Here is a 24,068-nt window from a genome sequence, read left to right on the forward strand (position 1 = left end):
CCAATCCTGAGGGCCAACAAGCAGTTATTAAACCATATGTGATGGCAGCTCCCCTCAATTTATGGGGGAGGGATTGCTTGTCACAGTAGGGGGTGAGAATTATCACAGATTTTTAACGGGGGCCACTGTGCTGCAGGGTGTTAGACAACCCATGCTTGTTTTAAACTTGGTTAACAAATAACCCTGTGTGGGTGGATCAGTGGCCCCTACCACTTGAAAAAATTAAAGGCCCTGCAAGAACTGGTAGCAGAACAACTAGCTGCCAGACACATTGAACCATCTCACAGTCTGTGGAACACTCCAGTGTTTGTGAAAAAAAAGAAATCAGGAAAATGGCAATTTTTGCATGACCTGTGGCAAGTCAACGCTGTCATGGCCACGATGGGGGCTCTGCAACCAGGCATGCCTTCACCTGCCATGATCCCTCAAGATTGGGAACTCATTGTCATGGACCTTAAGGATTGGGTTTTTTTACAATTCCATTAGCTTCCCAAGACAAAAAAAAAAAAAAAAAATTTTTTTGCATTCTCTGTGCCTTCTATCAATCATGCAGAACCGGCAAAAAGATATCAATGGAGAGTTCTGCCGCAGGGCATGAAAAATTCACCAACCACTTGTCAATTGTTTGTTGCACAAGCTCTGTCACCTGTAAGGGAAAAATTCCCTACTAGTTATAGTTATCACTATATGGATGACATTCTGTTAGCATCAGACAACAAGGAGCAGTTGAATGGCATGAAAAATTTGGCCACGAATTTGCTACAACAATATGAGTTAGTTATTGCCCCTGAAAAAGAGCAAAAAATAGCACTCTGGAAATATTTGGGAATGACAATTACAAATAAGCAGGTTGTGCCCCAACCTATGAAACTTAACCCTGCAGTTAAGACACTCAGTGATGTACAGAAATTAATGAGATCCTTGAACTGGATCAGGCCCTATCTTGGACTGATCAATTCGCAGTTACAACCTCTATTGGACTTATTAAAAAATTCCAATGATCCAACAGAACCCAGAATATTGAATAAGGAAGCGTTAAATGTAATTCACAGGGTGGAACAATGTATACACAAGAGATTTGTTTCTCAAATTGATCTGTCTCAATTGGTACAATTCTTTGTACTAATTAACAAAACTGTGCCATTTGGTGCTTTGGTGCAGTGGAATTCTGAGTGGGATGACCCATTACATATTTTAGAATGGATGTTTTTGTCATTTCTGGCCACGAAAAACTGCTCCTGGCTTGTTTGAACTTATTGCTGATGTAATCATAAAAGCCAGAAAACGATGTGTAGAACTAACAGGACGTGATCCAGCTACGATTGTTTTACCTGTTCAAAATTGGTACTTTGAATGGTGTCTGGCAAACAATTACAAGCTGCAAGTGGCTATGGCGGGTTTTCAAGGACAGATCTCGTATCATCTACCGTCGCACCCGCTCCTGAAATTTGCTCGAGAAATACCATTTGGTCAGAAAAGCTTAAGCCAGCCGGAACCTGTGAAAGGCCCTACTGTCTTCACAGATGGTTCTGGAAAAACAGGTAAAGCAGCAGTAGTATGGTATGAAAACAACAACTGGAACAGCAAAGTAGTATATCAAAATGGTTCTCCACAAATAGCAGAGCTGCGTGCACATAGCACATTGAAGCAGCTGCTTCAAAAACAAAAAGGGGGAATGATTGGGGAACCACCACAGGCATGTTTAGATAACGTGGTTTATGTTCTTAGCTTTCTCTATTATGGGGATAATTCTTCTCTACCTCCTTTTTTCAACACTTTTTTCAACACAGAATTTACAAAGAGGCATCAAAATACATGTTAAAGATTTAGTTACTGGTCAGTGGAGTGGACCATGTGAGCTATTAACCTGGGGGCGAGGTTATGCTTGTGTTTCTACAGATACAGGCCCACAATGGACTCCCGCTTGATTTGTACGACCATCATCATCTGGAACATCCCAGAGGGTGCGGCAATATGAATACCACCTCAACCAAAAACTAAGTGTAGGTCACCTTGACCAATATAACAGGCCAAGATTCTCTGTACATTGCAACCGCATCACAAAGTCCATGAACCAATAGACAGGATGACTATGACTCATGCAGCGCGCCTGGCCAGCGAGCGCATGCATCATAGGTTGCAAATGAGGCGGATTTTTGGCACCCGCTGGCCACGTGTGCTGAAATCCGTTCCTCTCCAAATGTATAAATACCGGGATTTTTCGAAGAGCATCGGACTGGTGTACGGCAAGGCCATCGTTGCCTCCGTGGGGACGCCCACATAAAGCTGGCACCTACCGATTGCTGGGCTGAATTTGCGGAGCAAGACAGCACGAGAATGTACAGATGGTTCATCTACCTCACAGTCCTCGGATGGACGTAGTCATGGATACCACCGCAAACCAAAGAAAATATCTGGATGACCCTGGCTGACGTGACCAGACAAGATTGCTTATACCTTAGTACAGCAACACCAAGCAATCCCTTTTTCACAGGTTTAATAGGGGGTTCCACTGACATCAACAAAGTTTAAGAACTTATTGATGGAGACCCCTGTGCAGCAGGTCATGGACTCAATGGATGGGAATGCCTGGTTTTCACGGATCGGGCATTAACCCTCATTGCCACCCCAGGAATCACAAATTCTGGGGTCCCTGAATACAGACTGGTGTAGTATTATCAGATTTACTGCTAGACATTGATAGTGTCAGACATGCTACGCTATAAAATAGAGCTGGAATTGATTTCTTGCTTTTAGCACAAGGACAAAGATATTTGAGGGTTGGGGATTGTCTGGATGGTTGATATCTCTGCTCAAGACTGTGGGGGTAGTGATCTTGATTGTGATAACTATGCTTCTAATGTTGCCCTGTCTTTTCAGCCTTCTGCAAAGGGCCCTGCAGAGGGCAGCCGGGATGATATTTTTAGCACAAATACAAAAAGGGGGAATTGTCGGGGGATGCAACGAGTCTACGGAATTCCTGACAGTTTGAGAACAGCGCGACCTTGAGCAGCTTGTAGTATATCCTTGAGAAGTCTGGAAAGATCCAAGAAGACCAGTACGAAATTGTGATAGTGATAAGAAGAACCGTCCTGACAAACTCACCAATCATGAATTGTTAGTTACTAAGCCAATCATATACTAACACATACTCTGAAGAAGGGGATAAAAAGGTGTGTTAGAACAATAAAGTAGCCATTTTGCATGATCTATTACTTGTCGTGTCTGTCTCTACCGCGACACTCACTCAGCCACTTCAGGGGCTTCTCCTGGGGGTCGGGGGGGGGGGGGGGAAACAACGACAACATGACAGAGAGGGTGAGGAGGGGGCCCTGAGGCTGGGGGCACCCTGACAACCCCCCCCCCCCCGTGTCTGCACCCTCACCTCTCCGGGTGGCCCCTCCCGGGAGTCAGGCTCATGGTGGGTAGAGGGCTCCAGGATGGCCATGGTGGAGAGCGGGATGTGGGCTTGCTGGGGGGGGGTGGAGCCCAGGGTCAGTGGGTCGGGGGGACACACACAAAGGCAACCCCCCCCACCCTGTGCATGCTGGGAGTCACACCAAGCATGTGGGGTGTGTCCTCCTCACTGGGGGGTTACACTGACCCCCACCCCAGTGCATGCTGGGGGGTGTCGTATCCCCCCCACCCACCCTGGGGTGGTGTCACCTGGTGGGGGGGTGAGGGCCCAGATGTGGCTGAGGAGAGGCTTGCATAGTTCGGGGCACTTGTTGAAGATGGTGGCCAACTGGGGGGGGCAGCTGCAGCACCACCTGGAAGGACTGGGGCTTCATGCGCTGGCACCACCTGATGAAACCTTCCCAGACTTTGGGGTACTTCCACACCTGGGGGGGGATGGACACAGGGGGGTTGGGGGGGGCTGGGGGGTCCCCTCAGGGGGGGCAGGGGGGAGGAGCGGTTGTGAGCACCTGGGGATGGAGGGTGGGGGGATATGGGGACAAACACGTGGGGACACCAAGGGATGGAGGGACAGGAGGGACAGACACTCAGGGACAGTGGGACAGGACGGACAGACACCCAGGGACAGAGGGAGAGGAGGGACAGGCAACCAGGCTGTGACACCCAGGGACAGCAGGATGGGATGGACAGACAGACACCCAGAGGGACAGACACCTACTCCAAGACACCCAGGGACAGCGGGAAAGGACAGACAGATACCCAGAGGGACAGACACCCACTCCGAGACACCCAGGGACAGTGGGACAGGACAGACAGACACCCAGGAACAGTAGGACAGGACAGACAGACAGTGTAACCAAACCCACCCCCCCTCTATAACCAACCACCCAACCTCCTACCCCCAGAACCAGAACAACCCCTCACCCCCAACGACCCAACCCCAGGACCACCAACCCCCCTCTAGGTGGCAACACCCAGACAGACAGACAACCAGACAGACAGACAGACCTGCTTCATCATGAGCCGGGAGGGGATGTTCATGACGAAGCCACCCAGGTGGGGGTACATGGTGAGGGCCTGGATGACGGCTCATATCAACAACATAGGCAATAGGTTCTGCTCCATCAGCTGCTGTATCACCACTGCCAGCACCTCCAAGGTGTACATGTTCCACTCGGCGAAGCACAGGTTGGTGGCTGCACCAAAAAGGGACAAATGTGTCACCTCCCCTTTGCCGTGTCCCCAACCCCCCCCCCCTTTGTCCGCATCGTACCCTTGATGATGGACTTCATGTCATGCTTGGAGGAGTTGATGTTGTGCAGGGCGATGAGCAGCTCTTCCGGGTTCAGTGGGGACACAGCTGAGTCACTGTCACCTGCGAGGGGACATTACCAGGTGGCCTTGGCCCTCGGGTGGTCGGGGTGGGGATGGGGTTCAGATGGCAGGGCCGGTGGCCTGTCCTGTGGTGGCCCCGGAGGTGAGGGCTTGTCCCTAGGGTCACCTTGCGTTCCTGCAGCTCTTCCCAGGGAGGTGCCATATTCCATCATCCCACCCCAGGATGGCCCCATGTCCCCACAGCAGGCACTGGCACTGTCCCCAGGGATGTCCCGTGGTGTCCCACCATGGGGATGTCCTATGTCCCACCCCAGGAGGTCCCATGTCCCCACAGTGGGCACTGGCACTGTCCCCAGGGATGTCCCATGGTGTCCCGCCCCAGGGAGGTCCCATGTCCCACCCCCAGGAGGTCCCACATCCCCACAGCAGGCACTGGCACTGTCCCCAGGGAGGTGCCAAGCTCTGTGTCCAACCCCGGGGCTGCCACATGTCCTGGGGCTGTCCCCATCCCCTACTGTGCTGCGTCCCCAGCAGACAGTTGAAGATCTCCTTGACCACGATGGGGTTGAGCTTGATGAGTTTGGGCAGCGCCTGGATCACCTCTTTCTGCACCCAAAACAGCAGCGGGGGGACATTAGGGGAGGGGACACAAGGGGAGGAGGGGATACTCTGACCTTCTCCAGCCTGTTGAGGACGGGGCTGAGGAACCTCATGTTCGGCAGCCTCTTGTGATAGAGGTCGCGGACCCTCTTCACCAGCTCGGGCGAGGGAGGCACTGCCAGGAGGAGGTGGTACATCACTGCCAGGCACATGCCACCCCGCCGCATCCCCTCTGTCCCCTATCTTTGTCCATCAGGCTGTGCAGGCAGCGTGTCACCAGCGTTTCGGCTCCCTTGGGACAGTTCTCCACCAGCAGCAGCAGCTCGGGCAAATTCATCCCCATCCCATGGATCTACGGGAGAGCCACCACCGGTGTCACCAGGCCACCGCGTCCACTGTCCCGTGTCCCCTCAACACCACCCCTGTCCGCCACGAGCCTCACCGGCTTCTCGATGACCCACAGGACGGTGCACTTGATGTCGGCGATGGCCTCGATGAAGACAGAAGCCAACTCATGGATGAGCTTGTGGTTGTGGGGCAGCAACACCAGGTAGAGGTAGAGTCATTGCTTGATGGTCTCCTCCGTCCATGGCGCCGCCACCTCTGCATCACACACGATGTCACTGGAGCCCTGGGGACCGACGGGTGCCACCCCCCTCCCCAAAACTCACCCATCTTTGTTGGCCCCGAAGAGGACAGAGGGTGGGTTGGGGTGCACCAAGAGCTGCAGGTAGTTGAGGGCGAACTTCTCCATGTACTCCCACAGTTGGTCCTTCTCGTACATGCACTTGATGAAGAGGAGGGCCTGCTGGTGTACCTACGGGGGGGGGGGGGGGAGCGGCTGCGTGTCACCAGCACAGGGACGGGGGTGTCCCCTCCCCTGGGGCACCAAGCCCTGCGCCCATACCTTGTCCTTCTCGTGGGAGCTGAGGTCCATCAGGATGTGGAGGTACTGGAATTGCCGCAACAGCCGCTTGAAGATGAGGTCATGCAGCATGGACATGCCTAGGTAGGTCCAGTTCTACTGGGGTTGAGGCGACTCAATCAAGCACTCAAGCTCTCTGTGCAAGATTCCCTTTATTTCACAAAAGAATCCAACTTATATATGTTTCAAAAAGATCTAGAAAGTACTAACAGCATACAGCCAATACTACTAACACAGGAGGGCATATCTGGCCCAGCTGGGATGTTTGCCAGTCCTCAGAACAGTTAAAGATAAAAACATTCCATACACATCCTCGTGACTGTCTTCAGCCACATCTTCCCAGGCCTACACAAGGCCATCCTCCAACCTGACCTTGTGAAACTAGTTCTTCAAAGGCTTGGCAAACATGCAGCACAACAAATTCTAACGGTCACTCTTGAAAACAAATGCCAGGTGTTCTGAGCTGCTCCCACAGGGGTGGGGGGGGCGATGGTGGTGAGGGATACTGGGGCTTGTCCCTGTGTCCCCAACCCTCACAGGTTCCCAACCCTGTGGGTCCCCAACCTCATCCTCGCAGTATTTACGGATGACTTCCAGCGCGCTCTTGGTGATCAGCAGCGCCTCAAGCACCACTTTGGTGAAAATCCTGCTGGGAAATGGACATCATCGGGGGCGGGGGGATGTCATCGGGATGAGGGACACAGGTGGGCAACCCTGGGGACCATCTGGAGGGATGCTTATGGCCCAAGAGCTGCAGTTCTTGCTGTACTGGCTCTCCGGAGCCTGGCAAAGCGGCTGGTGACACCGTCCCGTCCCCGGCGGCACCGTTCCTACCCGTCCTTCTGGTCAGGCTTCTCCTGGAGACCAGCAAGGAGCCCAATGAGACACTTGTCATAGCATTCCAGGTTGCTGGCAGGGAATCGGCTCAGATAGGTGTTGTACTCCTGGAAAAGCCAGGCGAAAGCCAGGTCCAAGCGGCCACGGATGTCATTGAGGATGAAGGCCAGCACCTCACTCTTCAGTGGCACCTTGAACTGCGTCACCAGTAAGGCCAAGATCTTCACGCGAGCCTGCTGGGGGAAGCAAGAGGGTCTGGGTGAGGTTTTGGGGGGACCGGATATCTCCCCAAAGCCAGGGGGGGATGCCAGGTGTACCTGGGTGGCCCCACTGCAGGCGACGGCGCACTCGGCACACAGGATGCGTTTGACGGCGCTCAACTTCAGCTTCTCCATCTGTGTATCGCTCAGCGGCTTGAGGACATCGGCCAGACGGAAAACCTTCTTATGGCCACCAGCACCCGCCAGCCTTGGAGGAGGAAAAGGGTTGGGGATGGGGGGAGAAAGGGTCTGTCAGCACCCATGGGTGCTCCCCTGCGGGGGCAGTGAGTGTGGGGGGGTCTCACCGGGGCTGCATGGCCAGGATGATGGGCTCAGGGCAACGTTTGGTTTGGGGGGCTTCCTCCTCTAGCAGGTTGGTGGCCAAACCTTGGGCACCCAACACCGAGATGGCCTGGCCCTGGGACAGCACTGACAGCTGCTGCTTGATCACCACACTCTCCGGCTTGGCTGCCTTCTCCTCCTTCGGTTCCTCCTTCAGGTGTTTCGTCTGCTCCACGCCTGAAACGGTGTGAGGGATATTGACTCCTCGCCGTACGTTGGTTTGGGTTAAGGAACAACTTCCTGGCCTCGGGATGAGCTTGCGAGCTGGAAAACTCCCGGCTCGTGTGTCAAAGGTGTCAAAAAATATTTCAAAAGGTGGTTTCGAAACCCAAAAATGCAAGATAACCAAAATAAAAAACAAGATACCAGAGCTAAACCAAAGATTATCTTGTCTATACTACTAACTAGCAGCCAACTACTAAATTCTAACTTGACTCTTAACTCAGTTTTCCGTCGTGTGTTTCTTCCATGTGGTAATTAATAAGGCGAACCTCGCTATCAAACGTAACAAGCCTTGCCAAACCATCATTAAACGTCATTAAATTCCACCCAATTCTCTCAAATTCTTACTGTATGTCAATAAATCTCTCTTTCATATACTACTGACTAGCAGCCAACTACTTAATTCTGACCCGACTCTTAAGTTTTCCATCGCGTTTCTTCCGTGCAGTAATTAATAAGGCGAACCTCTCCATCAAACCTTGCCAAACCTCGCCAAACCTCTGTTAAACGTCATTAAATTCCACCCAACTCCCTCAAATTCTGACTGTACTTCAATAAATCTCCCTTTCAAGCAAGGCGTGTTCTGCTCATCCACGACAAAAGAGGAAGGGCGGGTGGGTGAGCACCCCAAAAAGTTGCTGTGCCATGGGAGGAAAAAACCAAAAGAGGACATATGCACCCGCCCACCAGTCCCCGCTCACCGGGGCCAAGTCCCGCCGCCGTCATCTGGGTGGCCATAAGCCGGGAGAGGTGTTTGATCTGCGTCTCAGTGCCAGCTGACTCCGCAGGGGTGTAGGTGGCCTGGAAGGACGTGGGCATGGCCTTAGGGAGGTACGCCATGCTGATCAGCACCTGTAAAAAATGGGGGGGACACTCGGTTAGAGCCCCCCCACACCTCAAAGCGCCAAATTCCCCCCCCATTGTTGTCGCGTTCCCTGACCAGGTTGGCGACATTTTCCAGGGTGAGAAGCAGCTGCAGGAATTTGGCGGTGATGTCCGTGTCCGAGGGGACATTGGTCTGGCCGGTCGCTTTGGGTGCCGTCACCGTCGTCAGCTCCAGGTCTTTGTCCTCATCATCCTCGCCCAGGGGGGGTTCTGCCAGGATGGGGGGAGTTGATTGGTCACCACGGGGAAGTGGGGACCCCAGAGAGGGAGTGGGAGGACTCGGGGAAGGGGGGGGGGGGGGCTGTTGTGCCACCGATGGTCCCCAGGAGAGCACTGGGAAGACCCCGGGAGAGGACTGGGAGGACTTGGGGGGGGTGTTTAATGCCACCACCCGTCCCCAGGAGAGCACTGGGAGGACCCTGAGGGGCACTGGGAGGACCTTAGGGGCATTTAATGTCACCACCCACCCCCAGTGTGACCAGGGACTGGGAGAACCCTGAGGGGCACTGGGAAGACACTGAGGGGCATTTAATGCCACCACCCATCCCCAGGAGAAACCAGGAAGACCCTGGGTGGCACCAGGAGGACCTGAGGGGCATTTAATGCCACCGCCTGTCCCCAGGAAGGCACTGGGAGGACCTTGGGGGGTTGTAATGCCACCACCCATCCCCAATGTCCCCAGGAAGGCACTGGGAGGACCCTGAGGGTGTGCTATGCCATCACTCACCCCCAGTGTGACCAGGAGAGGACTGGGAGGACCCCAGGAAGGACTGGAAGGACCCTGAGGGGCATTTAATGCCCCAAAGGGTGGTGGAAAGGCCTCTGAGGGTGCACAGTGCCACCAGGGAGGGGACAACAGCGACAGCCTGGCTCTCACCGATCATCTTCTTGAGGGTGGTGTTGGGCTCATTGCAGGGTTGTTTGTGGGCATCGCAGGGGCTGGGCATGCTGCGGGTGATCTCGGCCTGTTGGGTGCCCAGGTCGACGAGGAGTGTGGTGATCTGGGGCTGAAAGTCCCCTGAGGATGGGCACGCAGGACGCTGAGGAGGTGCAGCTTCAGGTTCTTACGGACACTGCTCACCTGCAACTTGGCCAGGGTAGGGTCCAGGTTGGCTGCAAAGTTGGGGGGGGGGGGAAGACTGTGTTAGGGACACCTGGGGACACGGGACACTGTAGTTTGGGTGGTGTCAGGGACATGGGACACCCAGGTCTGCAAGGACATGGGACACTGTGGTTTGGGTGGTGTCAGGGACACCTGAGGACACAGGACACACAGGTCCGCAGGGATGTGGGACACCGTGGTTTGGGTGGCATCGGGGACACCCAGGTCCATGGGGACATGGGACACTGTGGTTTGGGTGGCTTTGGGGACACAGGACACCCAGGTCTGTGGGGACATGGGACACTGTGGTTTGGGTGGCATCAGGGACACCTGAGGACACAGGACACCCAGGTCCACAGGGACGTGGGACACCATGGTTTGGGTGGCATCAGGGTCTGCTGCCTGCAAGAGGGTGCGGGTTGTAATGAACGGGTTAACTTTGTTCATAAAATCGAGAAGGGAGAAGAGACATATTGAGAGTTAGCAGATGCCTTGTGTAAATAACAGAACTTGCTTAATTGGTGCGTAAAGGTCATGGGAAGAGGGCAACGGCTATAACTTACTAGCTAAGGAGGGAAAAGAACAACAGCTATAATCTACCAGATAAGGGGATTAATTCTGCCAAGACCGTACTTCTCCACATTAAAAAACATTTTACATCAAAAGACACTCGTCCTTGAGAAGATCGACCGAATCTGCTTAGTAACAAACCTGCACGAGTGAAGAAAGAAGAAGCGGGACAAGGTGGAGACTTGCAAGAAAGGGGTACGTGAACTGTATATAAGGAATGTAACTATAACATAAAGTTGCAAGCTTGTGGCAGAGCACTGCCTCCCTGGCCGCCCAGCGCTGTTTTGCTCTCTTATCGCTTGCTAATAAATTCGACCTTTTTTTATTCACTACAAATTGGCTCCTCCAATTTGTCACGAGCATCTATAACACGGGTGAGCCTGGGTCCTTGGTCAGGATGGAAAGTGGGTGCTTGGGAACCAGGACCAAGGACATTTGGGTCCCCAGCCCCATGGGAGGTGGCCATGGGGACCCTGAAGATCCAGGACCCCCCAGAGGAGCAGGACAAGCCCAGACACCCCCTCCACCCCACCCCACATCCTGTGAGCGCTACGGGGACTGGACAGCACCCGAAAACTCTCCGTTCCCACAGGTGACGGTGACACCTGGTGAGGTAACATTTACCTTGAAGGGTCTTGTAGGCTTGGATGACCTCGGCCATGAACATGGGCCGCTGGCAGGTGATAGTGGCCAGGGAACCCAGTGCGGCCGTCAGGTTGATGCTGGAGACTGCTGGGTGCACCATGAACTTGAGGAGCTGCTCCAGGGTGGCTTCACCTTCCTCCCACAGCACATCTGCAGGGACGGAGAGGGAACACTCAGCTGGGTGTCACCATCCCCATGTCGTCCCCGTCCCCCTCCACCTCTTGGAAGGGACCCCACCACCCCATGCCAGCCAGCCTCACTGTATTTGATATAAGGGTGGTCTTTGGGGATGCACTCGAGGCTGATGTCGTTCTCATGACGTTTGGGGACATCAGAGTCGGCCATGCAGGGTGACAGGGTGATGATGAGTCCCTCCATGAACTTGATGGCATGGGTGCGGATGCTGTCGTTATCCGAGTCGAGGAGGAGGATGATGTCACTGGCCATAGCCGCCGTCATCTCCCAGCAAGCTTCCTGTAACTTGCTGATCACCTTCAATTTCACCATCCGCTGCAGGCAGGGAGGGGTTAAATCTCACTGGTTGATCCCCCAGCACCCATGGGTGCCACTTCCCAGCACCCAAGGGGTCTCTCACCTGCAAAGCCACCTTGTAGAGTTGGGTCATGGTGAGGATGGCCTTCTTCACCATGTTGACGTTCTTATCCTTGAGCAGCATGTTGAGGTTGGCAGTGAGCTTCAGCAGCAGCTCGATGTCCCGTTTGCTGGGGGGGAGGACACAACACGACACAAATGGGTGCTCCCCCACCCACAAGATGGCACCCCAGGAGAAGGTGGGTGATCAGCACCCATATCTCCTCCTGCCTGCATCACCAAAAGCTGGGATGGGGCACATCTGTCCCCAGGGCCCGAGAGTGGGTGCTCAGCACCCCCCCCAAAAAGTGGGTGCTTAGCCCCCCATTACCAGGCCTCCTCGATGAAGCCCACCACAAACTTCCATCCCAACCCCCCCCTCGGATCCATCCCACACCCCTCTGGATCTGTCCCAGCCCCCCCTGCCCTGCACCAGATCCATCCCCGCTCACATCCAAGAAGCTGTCCAGCAGCATCGGATCCTTGTTGATGATCAGCTCCTGCACCTGGAGACAGAGGGACATGGTGGGGACGTGGGGACATGGCGGGGGGGTGTATGTGTGTGTGTGCGTGCGCATGCCCCGCCCCCAGCAGGTGCAGGATGCAGCTGCCAGCTCACCTGCTTGAGGATGTTGATCTTGGAATCATTGGTGATCAAAGCTGCCTGGTTGAGGAGATCCACCACCTGCAATGCCCAACTCAGTCCCGGGGGGGAGGGATGACACCAGGGAGGGGGTGTCATGCCCTCCCCCATAGGGCCACCGCTGGATCCACCCCCCCCTTGGCCAAAGCCACAGCATCCCCTTGGAGGTGACAACAACCAGATCCCTGGCAGGGGGAATCCTCCATCCCCCAGGGATTCACCCATGCTTCCCTAGATCCCAGACACCCTATATCCCCCACCATCGGATCCCCAGGACCCTGTCCTCCGCCCCCACCCCAGAGATCTTGTTCCTCCACCCCACAGGATCCCGGGGATCCTGCTGCTCCCCCCAGTCCCAGGGACCCCCCTAGCAGATCCTGGATGTAGGGTTCAGTTATATGGAACTTAGTTATTGGGCCTGAAAATAGCTCATGGTCACAAGACTGTTCCAGGCACCTTTAGAAGGCCTTGAACAGAATAAATAAGAAGATAGAAGAAGAAAGATCCCTATTAGGAAAACACAGGTGCACATTCCACGATAAAGGGAACTTGGCACAAACAACCTCAATTCAGGGGCTTATCTTGACCAATTGGACTAAGACAAGTCTTGTATGCTTTAATTAACACAACCAATTATGTCTTGTGTTTGTGCGCGTGGACAGTACCGATGTAACCATCACCGCTTATGCTTGTGCGTGTGGACACCAAGTGCTTGCATGTAGTAGTCAATCAAAGTCTCTCAACAACTTCGGGAATTGTATAAAAATGATTAGCTAAGCTCAATAAACTGGCGACTTTAATCATCACATTGGTGTTCAATCATCCGGGCCCCGCACGGATTAATCCCTAAACCCTACATTTGGTGACCCCGACGTGATCCGAAGAGGAACAAGAGGCAACGCTACTGAAAAGGCAGGGCAATTGCCGCAGACCACGGTGGCTTGAAAATAGCGCCGGCACTGCTCAAGAGAGGCAGGACACTGCTCAGGAGAAGCAGGTAAAATCGTAAGCTTACGTTGATAAAAAGGGCGGCATGGGTATCGCAGCATCTGCGAGGGAAAAGGCAGCCGGAAAGATATTTATGAGGCTGGTTGAAAAAACAGAGACAAATATTAAAAAGGACAGAAACCTTTCAATTAGTGTGGGTACAGCTTTTGAGCTTAGTACCTGGAATGCTATCGGAACCTCCCTATGGGATGAAATTAGTGACGGGTCTAAAGAAGTTAAAGGTCTTGCAACTTTATGGAAATTGATTAAGACAACTCTGTAAGAAATGAAAGCAGATCGTAAAGCGTCTGCGTCTGCTTTTGCTGCTCTCTCTCTCCAACCGCAAGCGAAAGGGAAAAGCGGAGAGAAAAACATAATGCAGCGAGAGAGACTTTTTGGAGCTTGTCCGCCTGCTCTTGTGCCCTTGACTTCTGCTCCACTCCCTGGGACTACCGATATTAATCAGCCATCCGACAGTTCCCAAGCCTCCCTAACCGTACGATTAAAGGAAACCCTACAGAATCAGGGAGTGAGTAAAAATCCGCCTATGAGAAAACAGCCCCCAGATACCACTGTTCAACATGAACAAAGTATACCTAGCATATACCCCAATTCAAATAATGCAAACAAGGACTTGGCTACTCTAATAATAGAACAAAGAGACAATGTTAGAATTGTTAAAGGAAATGCGGAAAAGAGATGGGGGTAAAGGTGGGCAGCCATTGACGAGAAAGTCATATGAGAAAGCAACAACTGTGATCGTAGAGAGTATGGATTCTTTTGCTAAAGTGGTGGGCAATGGGGAAGAAAAATCCCCCAGGGACAAAATGCAAGAACTGATTGACCTGTGTGTACAAAAGGGGGAATTAATGCCCTATGAGGGGAAAGGGTCTGAAGGGAGATACGAGGATAGATACAAAGGAATGCGACGGCTAACAGACCCGCCCTCACGAAACACGGAACCAGCCCGGGCAGGACCCCCACCACCACCACCCAGCGATCCGTCTTTTTCGCCGGGACAACGCTGGCGCGGGATTATCGAGCAAGCCACTATAGAAGGAGTCATACTGCCACCCACTATCAGCTCATTTCCCGTGTTCACTGAACCAGGAGGAAAACGACAATGGGCGCCTCTGGACTGGAAAACGGTTCGAGAACTGCAAAAGGCCATCATGCAATATGGAATAGACAATAAGTACGTACAACAAATGATACAACAATTTTTCAAGGCACAAACCTTAGTGCCAGCGGATATAAAGATTTTGGTGGAAATGTTCTTCGAACCAACTCAGAGGTTGCTGTTTCACTATCGGTGGAGACAGAAAGCAGAGGAAGCCCAGGTGAGAAATTTAGATGCTGGGGCACAAAATCCACTTGCATTTGTCAGTGTTGATATGTTACTCGGCACAGGACAGTTTGCTACTGGTCCCGTTCAGGCTGCATTAAGACCAGAGGTTTTACAATTGGCACAACAACTAGCTCTGGAAGCTATTTCAGAGGTGCCGCAAGTGGGTAAGCCGGTTCCACCCTATTCTCAAATCATACAAGGGGAAGAGGAACCGTACATGAAATTCCTTGACCGTTTGAAAGCTGCTGTCGATGCATCACCCACTTTAACCCCCGAAGCGAAAGCTGCGGTTGGAAACGACTTAGCTATTCAAAACGCGAATGCAAAATGCAGACAAATCATTGCGTCGCTTCCACGTACAGCTACATTAGTGGATATCATCGAGGCTTGTAATCGCTTACCTCTAATACAGGAACAAGAGAAAGCTAAAATACATGCTGAAGCTCACGCTGCAGCGCTCGTGGTAGCATTACGACCAATAGTGCAACAGGGAAAAGGAGACCGCGGCCCACAGAAAGACCCCTTAGCGTGTTATCGGTGTGGTCAACCAGGCCATTTGAGACGTGCATGCCCTCAACGCATAGCAACGCAGCCTCGATCTATGCCAGCACTAACTAACAGCAGTCAGTCAAACTTTCCTGGGGTCTGTAACAAGTGCGACAAGTTCGGACACAAAGCCAGTGACTGTCGATCAAGGTTTAAAAAAGATGGAACACCGTTAACACTATATCCGGGTTTGCAAGTTGCGGAAGCCTCTGTTTGTCCACAAAAGCTGTCCCTACACAAAGACATATGAAATATACATGATGTACAAAAACTTGTTGGAGACCTACAGTGGATCCGGCCTTATTGTGGTATCACCAATACAGACTTACAACCACTGTTGGACTTATTGCGGGGCAGCAATAGCCTAACTTCTGTACTTCAACTAAGTGCACCAGGGTGGCAAGCCTTGACAGCAATTGAGCAAAAAATCACATCATCCATGTCTGGCAGATACATCCCTGATTTGTCCATAAATTTATATGTATATAACTCAGATAAGGAAGTTGCGGGAATTTTGGGTCAGTGGGATGAGCAGCGGAAACAAAACCCATTGGTAATACTAGAATGGATATTCTTGCCTGCTAGCATGTCAAAAATAGTGGTCACTAGAATTGAAGCTCTGGGAAAGTGCATTCAAAAAGCAGGGGTAAGGGCGATACAAATTTCAGGGAGGCAAATGGACAAAATCATTTTACCTATGTCACTTGATATTGTGAGTAATGCCATGACGAAAAATGACTGCTTTGCAGTAGCTCTGTGGGCTTTAAGGGGGAAGTGGATAATCACTACCCTCCTCACCCATTATTTAAAACAATGTTAACAATGGAACCACACTCTATCTGCAGCGATAAGCCGCTGGAGGCCATTACTGTTTTTACTGATGCTAGCAGCAAGACAGGTAAAGCAGGATTTGTATATTTACAGGATGGATCCTGGAAATCCAAAGTCATTCTGTCAGAGGGGTCAGTACAAGTGCTCGAGTTATTAGCCGTATGCTCTGTTTTTAAAAAGTGGGATAAAACACCTGTCAACATTATTTTGGATTCTCAATATGTCGTGGGGATAGTCAAACGTATGCATAGGTCCCTACTAAAAACTGTAAACAATAAGCAGCTGTTTATGACACTTTTGAAATTATGGATGTTAGTAGAAAAACGGACAGACTTATTTTTTATCGATCATGTTTGTAGCCATACAATGCTGCCGGGATTCATTGTGGAAGGTAATGCGCGCGTGGATCAACCGGCAGTAGCCAATGCAAACATCTATTTTAATACACCCAAACCTGATTTGTTTGGACAAGCACTGCTATCCCATAAATTTTATCATCAGTTGGCAAAAGCGCTGAGTAAACAATTTAATCTTCCATTGCAGCAAACCAGAGCTATTCTTGCTGCTTGCCCAGACTGTGCAAATATTCCAAACTTACAACCACAGGGGGTGAACCCCCGGGGATTATCACCATTGCAAATTTGGCAAACAGATGTTACAGAATATCCCAGTTTTGGGAGATATAAATTTATTCATGTATCTATTGACACATATTCGAACCTTATGTGGGCTACTGTTCATATATCAACCAATGCTAAAGCTGTAATTAAGCACCTTTTGGCAGCATTTGCCGCCATGGGAGTGCCAACAGAAATTAAAATAGACAATGGCCCAGGATATAGTGCACAATCATTAGAAACATTTTTACAGATGTGGGGGGTAGCTCATAATTTTGGCGTACCCCATAATTCTACTGGTCGAGCTATTGTTGAACGTGCACATCGGACCTTAAAGGATCGTTTAAACATTTTAAAAACGGGGGAAGACATGCGGCACTGTACCCCCCAAGAGTTAATAAGCAAAGCACTGTATGTTTTGAATTGGCTACAGCCACGTGGTACTGAGGATCAGATCCCAATTAATAGGCATATGTGTGGGAACAAAAATGTTGATAAAAATCAGCCGCAAGTCTCAGTATTCGATCCAGTTTTACAGCAGTGGCAAGGACCTTGCAAATTATTTACGTGGGGAAGAGGGTATGCTTGTGTTTCCACAGGTAACGAACAACCCCATTGGATACCGGCGAAATGGGTCAAGCCGTGGATTGAGCAACCAGATGCCACAGACAACTCAGAAGAGCAAGAGCAAGAGGCAGCGGAGACATCAGCAGGTCCCGAAGGCCTAGATAGACTGACTAGACAAATCACGACGGAGACCGACAGTCAATGCGGAGATTAAGAATGCATGTAAAAAACATGGAGTATGATATCGTTTTTGGATATGTATTTTAGTGCGAGTGGGTAGAAAAGATAGTTAATCATCAAAAAAAAAAAAAAATTTTTTTTTGTAACCATTGTAACAGACATTCAACTAATCAACTAACCTACTAACCTATAACTAATCGTATAGAGAATAAGCAGTTTAGAATAAGTGCTTTAGAGAATAAGCAAATATATATATGATTTAATGTTAATCAGCACTCGGCGAAACATTACTCATAAGAGCCGAGTGTGGAAGTAGTTTTAAGATACCTGATATGTAGTCATTTATTCATTAATCAAAAAAAAAAAAAAATTCTTTTTTGTTAACAGTTAGTTAAAACTAAAATTAGAAGTAAGGTCATAGACTCAGTTAACAATCTAGAAATAGGGCGATGGGACAGTCCATTTTTCATAAAGGGAACTTGGCACAAACAACCTCAATTCAGGGGCTTATCTTGACCAATTGGACTAAGACAAGTCTTGTATGCTTTAATTAACACAACCAATTATGTCTTGTGTTTGTGCGCGTGGACAGTACCGATGTAACCATCACCGCTTATGCTTGTGCGTGTGGACACCAAGTGCTTGCATGTAGTAGTCAATCAAAGTCTCTCAACAACTTCGGGAATTGTATAAAAATGATTAGCTAAGCTCAATAAACTGGCGACTTTAATCATCACATTGGTGTTCAATCATCTGGGCCCCGCACGGATTAATCCCTAAACCCTACACCTGGATCTCCCCCACTTCCCCGATCCCAGGGACACCCCCCAGCAGGCCCCACCCGCTCAGAAGTGTTCACACCATCACTGCCGCACTGTTCCTTGCTGAAGAACTGGGAGGCCACACTCATGCAGGGGCTGGGGCCCTCAGCCCCCCCCAGCCCCGCCATGGCCCCGTCCTGGGGGGTACAACCACATCACACCCTATACGGGCGCTATACAGCCCCCAGGTGCCCCATATGGCCCCCGGTGCTCTATAGGGCCCAGAAATAGCCCCTAGGGTACCCTATATGGCCCGAGGATGCTCTATACAGCCCAGAGACACCCCATGCAGCCAATTGGATACCCTATATAGCCTGAGGATGCTCTATATGGCCCAGAGATGCACCATACAGCCCCTGGGACCCCCTATATGGCCCCAGGATACTCCAGCTGCCCCTACAGTGCCCTGTACAGCCCCCTGGCATGTCCCATATGCCCCCCCAAGTCAGTGCTAACCCAGGCCCCTATGCAGCACCTGCCATCACACACACCCTATTGAACCCCATTCCCATGCAGTCCCAGTCCCTACAGAGCTCCCCCCACCTCAGCACAGGACCCTATAGAAAGCCCTCCCTCCATACATCCTGTGAAATGTATATTGGCTTTCGCAAAATGAGAACACTGAAATTTGCTTAACTACTGCATAAGCTACGTCCCGAAAGGATGTTTGCCTCACTGCTGCTAAATTAGGCCTTAACATGGGAAATATGTAGTTAATATATTCCAGACATCAATTGTATTTTATAGTTTGTAGGCAATAAATGGGCACAATCAGAATATGTAGCTTCTTCTGATAAGACATCCTGTAACTCAAGTAATTAAAGGATGTGTAGACAGATTTGTGAAAACACAGAAAAACAGACATATGGACTCAAGGACGAGTAAAACTGAGAACACAAGTAAGGAGGAGTGATTTGTTAGCATAAGAACAGCATTTTGGGGGTCAAAGATTATTTGACATGAAAGATACAAGAAGAACAAAGGAAAAAGAGAAGTTTAATGTGAAAATATTGAAAAGTGCGACTGGAGGAAAACAACAGGGTGAAAAGTGCAGCCAGAGGAAGACTAATGACTTCATCCTTTGCAGATCCCCGAAGGCCCCTCCGAACCACAAGACACGTGCAAGTGGGGGATGGTCTGGGGTGGAGTTATGTTAATAGATACCTGAAATATTAAAATAATCCTTTTGAAACACCATGAACACAGTGTATAAAAAGGCAAGTTCGGGTATAACCAGTGCACCTCTGGTTTTGACCATGTGCCCAGCACTGTTTGCCTTTATTCTATAATAAACTTGTAAAATTCATGAAATTCAGCGTTAGTGCATTTCTCACAATCCTCCCACCTCCTATAGAGCCCCATTTCCCCCACAACCCTGAGGCCTTCAACCCTTCCCGCCCCCACATGCTGCCCAGAGCCCTATAGCCCCCACCCCTATAGTGCCCCCACCCCCCTATAGCGCCTTATTTTCACACCCCATGCCCATATACACCCTATAGTACTGACACACCGCCCAGGCCCTTATAGAGCCCCCTCCCACACCTCCCTCCACCCCTATAGGCGCCTATAGCCCCCTGCGCCCCCCCCCCCCCCCCGACTCCAATCCCCCTCACACCCCACGTCCCCCCCCCCCCTCCCGGAGCACCCCGCCCCCACACACGCCCCAGGGCCCTATAGAGCCCCCTTCTCCCCCCGCCCCCCAGACTCCCCTATAGGGGCCTCTACCCCCTATACAGACCCACAGCCCTAATCCCCGCCCGCCCCTTACACACAACCCAGGGCCCTATAGAGCCTCCCCCCCGGCCCCTCACCATCACGCGCACGCTCCTGCGCCCATACAGCCCCACCCCGGCTGTGACGTTAGCGCAGGGAGGGTTCCCACCGGGAGCTGTAGGCGGAGGGGCGGAGCATTCTCGGCCACGCCCCCTTCCCCAGGCTCCACCTCCTCGCGGGGGGAGGGGCGCTGCGCGGGATGGGGCGTGTCGGGGTGACGCGCACGGGAGGTGGTGGGGAGCAAGGAGGGGGGACCCTCCCCCAGTTCCCCACTTGCCCCGCCCCCCAAGTCCCACCCCCTCCCCATCACCCCCCCCAAAAACCAGCCAAGTCAGCTTAACCAACCCCCCCCCAACCAAACATTGCTTTATTAACCCAAAAAAACCCCAACATAGCTTTGGGGACCCCCCCCACCCCCCAGGGGACAGGCACTTGTCACCCCCCTACCTGGGGGTGGGTGGTTATGGTAGGGCCTCCCAAAACAGCACCTGGGGTAAACTGAGGCAAGGTGCGGGGGGGCCCTCTGCAGGGGGGTCCCGAGTCCCTCAGCAGGGTTGGGGGGCACTCGGGGGTGACCCTCAACAGGACTGGGGGTCCACTTGGGGGGGGGTCCTGGGTCCTTCAGCAGGATCATGGGTCCCTCGGGGGGGTTAAGTGTACCTTGGGGGGGTTCCGGGTCCCTCAGCAGGGTCGGGGGTCCCTTGGGGGGTGGAGGGAGGGGTCCCCTGGGGGGTTCCCAGGACCCTTGGTGGGGTTGGGGGTCCCTCAGGGGGGCAGGGGTCCCTCAACAGGGTTGGGGGTCCTTCAGGGGGGTTGAGTGTCCCTTGGAGGGGGTTGAGGGTCCCTCAACAGAGTTGGGGGCCCCTCAGGGGGGTCCCAGGTCCCTTAGCAGGATTGGGGTCCCTTGGGGGGGTCTTGGGTCCCTTTCGGGGGTCCTGGGTCCCTCAGGGGTCCCTCTCCCTCTTGACACAGATGTCCCCAGCCAAAATGGCGGCAATCTCACCCTGCATGAAGGCCCAGGGGAGGCCGGATCTGGCCAGTGGACATCGGCCCCCACTGGGACAGTGCACCTCCCCGCCAGCACCCTGTGCCCAGATGGCACGACAGGCGCAGGGGAAACAGAACCGATGTGCCGGCACCGAGGGGCACTGCACGAAATGGGTGTCCTCCAACCGTTGCCAGCACAAACCACAACACAACATCAGTGACGTTGAATCCTCCACCAGGCGACGAACGCTGGGTGGTTCATTGGGTGAAGTTTCACCCGGCAGGTGCTGCCGGTGTGGTGGCGGTTCATCCAGTTCTGGTGAAGCTTTGCGACGGCGACGCGGCGGCAGCATCGGGGGCGGCGGGTGCTGCTGCGGCAAGGCTTCAGGCGCTGGCGGGTGGCGGAAGAAGCGGACTGCTTTGGTGAAGAGTTTGCCTAGCAGATGCCAATCGTCACTGCCCTGCCGCTTCTCATATTCCAGGTACTTGTAGCTGGAGGAAATGGCTTTGCCGGGCACCTGGAGGCAATCCTGGAACATCTGCTTTGCCAGGCCCAGCATGCTGGCGTAGATGCTTCCTGAACCGCAGGGGTATTCAGCGAAGAGCTTCAACTCAAACTCAAAGCCAGGCCGGGGCATGGCATCGAAGGCGAAGACTCGTCCCACCAATGCGTGGTCTTTACGGAAGCGGACATTGAAGGGAGTGCAGCTGGCGAGGGCGGCCAAGCATTCCCGCACTGCCGGTGGCTTTCCCAGCCAGTCCTTGGCACGACCGCGCATGGCTTTGCTCAACTCCACCAAACACTCGACACTGCACGGACGGCATGGCACCGGCAATGATGGCCCATGGCACTTGGCTGTCGTTTCCTCGGGGCGGTTTAGCCCCTTGGGCAAGCGTGGTATTGGCGCGGCATCCTGGTGCTGGCTTTCAGCGTGGCTGTGCCGGAGGTGACGGGCAGCTTCCAACAACGGTTCAATACGGTCGGTGCCTTCAAAGTTGATGCAGCCACGGCAAACAGCCTCGCTGAAGTCCCACACCACGGCCCAGGGCATTTTGGGCAGGTCGCACAAGTAACACCACTGCTGCTGCCACGACATAGCAGGGCCACCGGGACCCTTTCCTCGGCGCAGGCCCCTCCCGCGAGGGTCTCCCTCAGTGGGTGCTCCTCGGGGGGGACCTCTGGGTGGGGCCCTCTGTGCAGAGACCCCTCAGAGGGGCCCCTCGGTGGGTCCCCCCTCAGAGGGGCCCCTCAGAGTCCCCCCCCCCCCCAGCAAAGACACCCCAGAGTCCCCTCACAGGGTCCCCCCTCAGCTCAGCCCCCCCAGAAGGTCACCTCAGTCTCCCCCCCCTCACCACAGCCCCCTCACAGGGTCCCTCCAGAAGGTCCCCTCAGAATCCCCCCCCTCAACAAAGACCTCTCACAGCCCCACACCCCACCCATTACACACCGGCTGCGCGCGCCTTAAAGGGGCCACCGGAGCGCGGCGGGACGGCGGGAGGGACCAGGAAGGGGAGCGGCCACTGAGCCTGCGCGGGACGGCGGGCGGCCATTGCGCCTGCGCAAGGGGCGAAGAGGGAGCCTGCGCCGGTGGACGGGATGGGGGGAGAGGGTACGCATGCGCGCAGGGCTGACAGCGCGGGGCGGGGGAGGAGGGCGTGGCCGCCGGACCATGTAGGGGCGTGGCCGCCGGTCGCGTGTATCAGGGGCAGAGCCCATGTGAGCAGCAGCGCCCGCGCGAGGTATCCTGGATCCCCGCCCCGCCCAGATCTCCCCCCGCCCCATCCTGTATCCCCTCCGGCCCCGCCCCTTTGACACAGACCCCGCCCACCAGACTCCTCCCCGGGCAAAGCCCCGCCCCCCTCCCGAAGCCCAGCGAAGCGGAGCACTCCCCCTCCTTAGGCCACGCCCTCCCGCGCTATCGGGCGGGGGCGGTCCCATCCCTCTCTGGCTCCGCCCCTTCTCCGTCCCCATCCCGCCGCTGTCGCTGCCCCATGGACACCCCCCCGACTCCCGTAAGCGGGACCCCCCCGGAGACCTCCAGCACCAAGGGCGCCCATACCGGCGGTGAGGACCCCCGGGACCACCACCCCATCCCCGGGACCGGTCCCGGGGATGGGGGGGGGGGGGCATCGGGGGTCCTGGGGATCCCCCGGCCACCTGGGGCCTGGGAGGGTGGGGGCTGGCGTCCCCCTGGGGGTGGTGAAGGGTTTGGGGGTGCTGGGGGGGTTTGGGGGCTGAGGGGTGCCCCAGAGGTGGGTGGGTGCTGCCTGAAGGTGCTGGTGCCCGGGGGGGGGGGCAGCACCCGCCTGCGGCTCCAGTGGGAGGGGGGGGCCGGTGTGCGGCTGCGCAGGGCCAGGGACTGGTACCCCGGGGGGTCTACAGGGAGGCTATAGGGGCACTATAGGGGGACTAGGGGGGGACATGGGGGCTATAGGGGCTGGGGTGCTATGGGAGGGGCGGGTACGGTGGCTATATGGGCTGGGAGGGCTGAGGGTATAGGGGCTATAGGGGGGCTATAGGGGCATGGTAGCTATAGGGTGTAATGAACGGGTTAACTTTGTTCATAAAATCGAGAAGGGAGAAGAGACATATTGAGAGTTAGCAGATGCCTTGTGTAAATAACAAAACTTGCTTAATTGGTGCGTAAAGGTCGGGGAAGAGGGCAACGGCTATAACTTACTAGCTAAGGAGGGAAAAGAACAACAGCTATAATCTACCAGATAAGGGGATTAATTCTGCCAAGACCGTACTTCTCCACATTAAAAGACATTTTACATCAAAAGACACTCGTCCTTGAGAAGATCAACCGAATCTGCTTAGTAACAAACCTGCACGAGTGAAGAAAGAAGAAGCAGGACAAGGCGGAGACTTGCAAGAAAGGGGTACGTGAACTGTATATAAGGAATGTAACTATAACATAAAGTTGCGAGCTTGTGGCGGAGCACTGCCTCCCCAGCTGCCCAGCACTGTTTTGCTCTCTTATCGCTTGCTAATAAATTCGACCTTTTTTTATTCACTACAAATTGGCTCCTCCAA

The 24,068-nt window shown here is 53.5% G+C and overlaps 1 protein-coding gene and 1 pseudogene across 1 annotated transcript; both read right to left on the minus strand.

Moving 5' to 3' along the window:
- Positions 1–3,256: 3,256 nt before the first annotated feature.
- On the minus strand, positions 3,257–18,588 carry LOC126035556 (symplekin-like; annotated as a pseudogene).
- A 1,807-nt stretch (positions 18,589–20,395) lies between these two features.
- On the minus strand, positions 20,396–22,543 carry LOC126035322 (interferon regulatory factor 2-binding protein 1-like). Its single transcript, XM_049793823.1, has 2 exons — positions 22,480–22,543; positions 20,396–22,224 (listed from the first exon to the last, which is right to left on the minus strand). The coding sequence occupies exon 2, from the start codon at positions 22,126–22,128 to the stop codon at positions 20,989–20,991; it is 1,140 nt and encodes a 379-aa protein (XP_049649780.1). The 5' UTR covers positions 22,129–22,224; positions 22,480–22,543; the 3' UTR covers positions 20,396–20,988.
- Between the last annotated feature and the right edge of the window lie 1,525 nt (positions 22,544–24,068).

The sequence above is a fragment of the Accipiter gentilis genome, chromosome W (assembly GCF_929443795.1).
Source record: "Accipiter gentilis chromosome W, bAccGen1.1, whole genome shotgun sequence".
Classification (NCBI taxonomy): Eukaryota; Metazoa; Chordata; class Aves; order Accipitriformes; family Accipitridae; genus Astur; species Astur gentilis.

Bases quoted from the DNA above. Each gene is read 5' to 3' on its own strand.
- LOC126035322 (XM_049793823.1), bottom strand. From the start codon at position 22,128: ATGTCGTGGCAGCAGCAGTGGTGTTACTTGTGCGACCTGCCCAAAATG.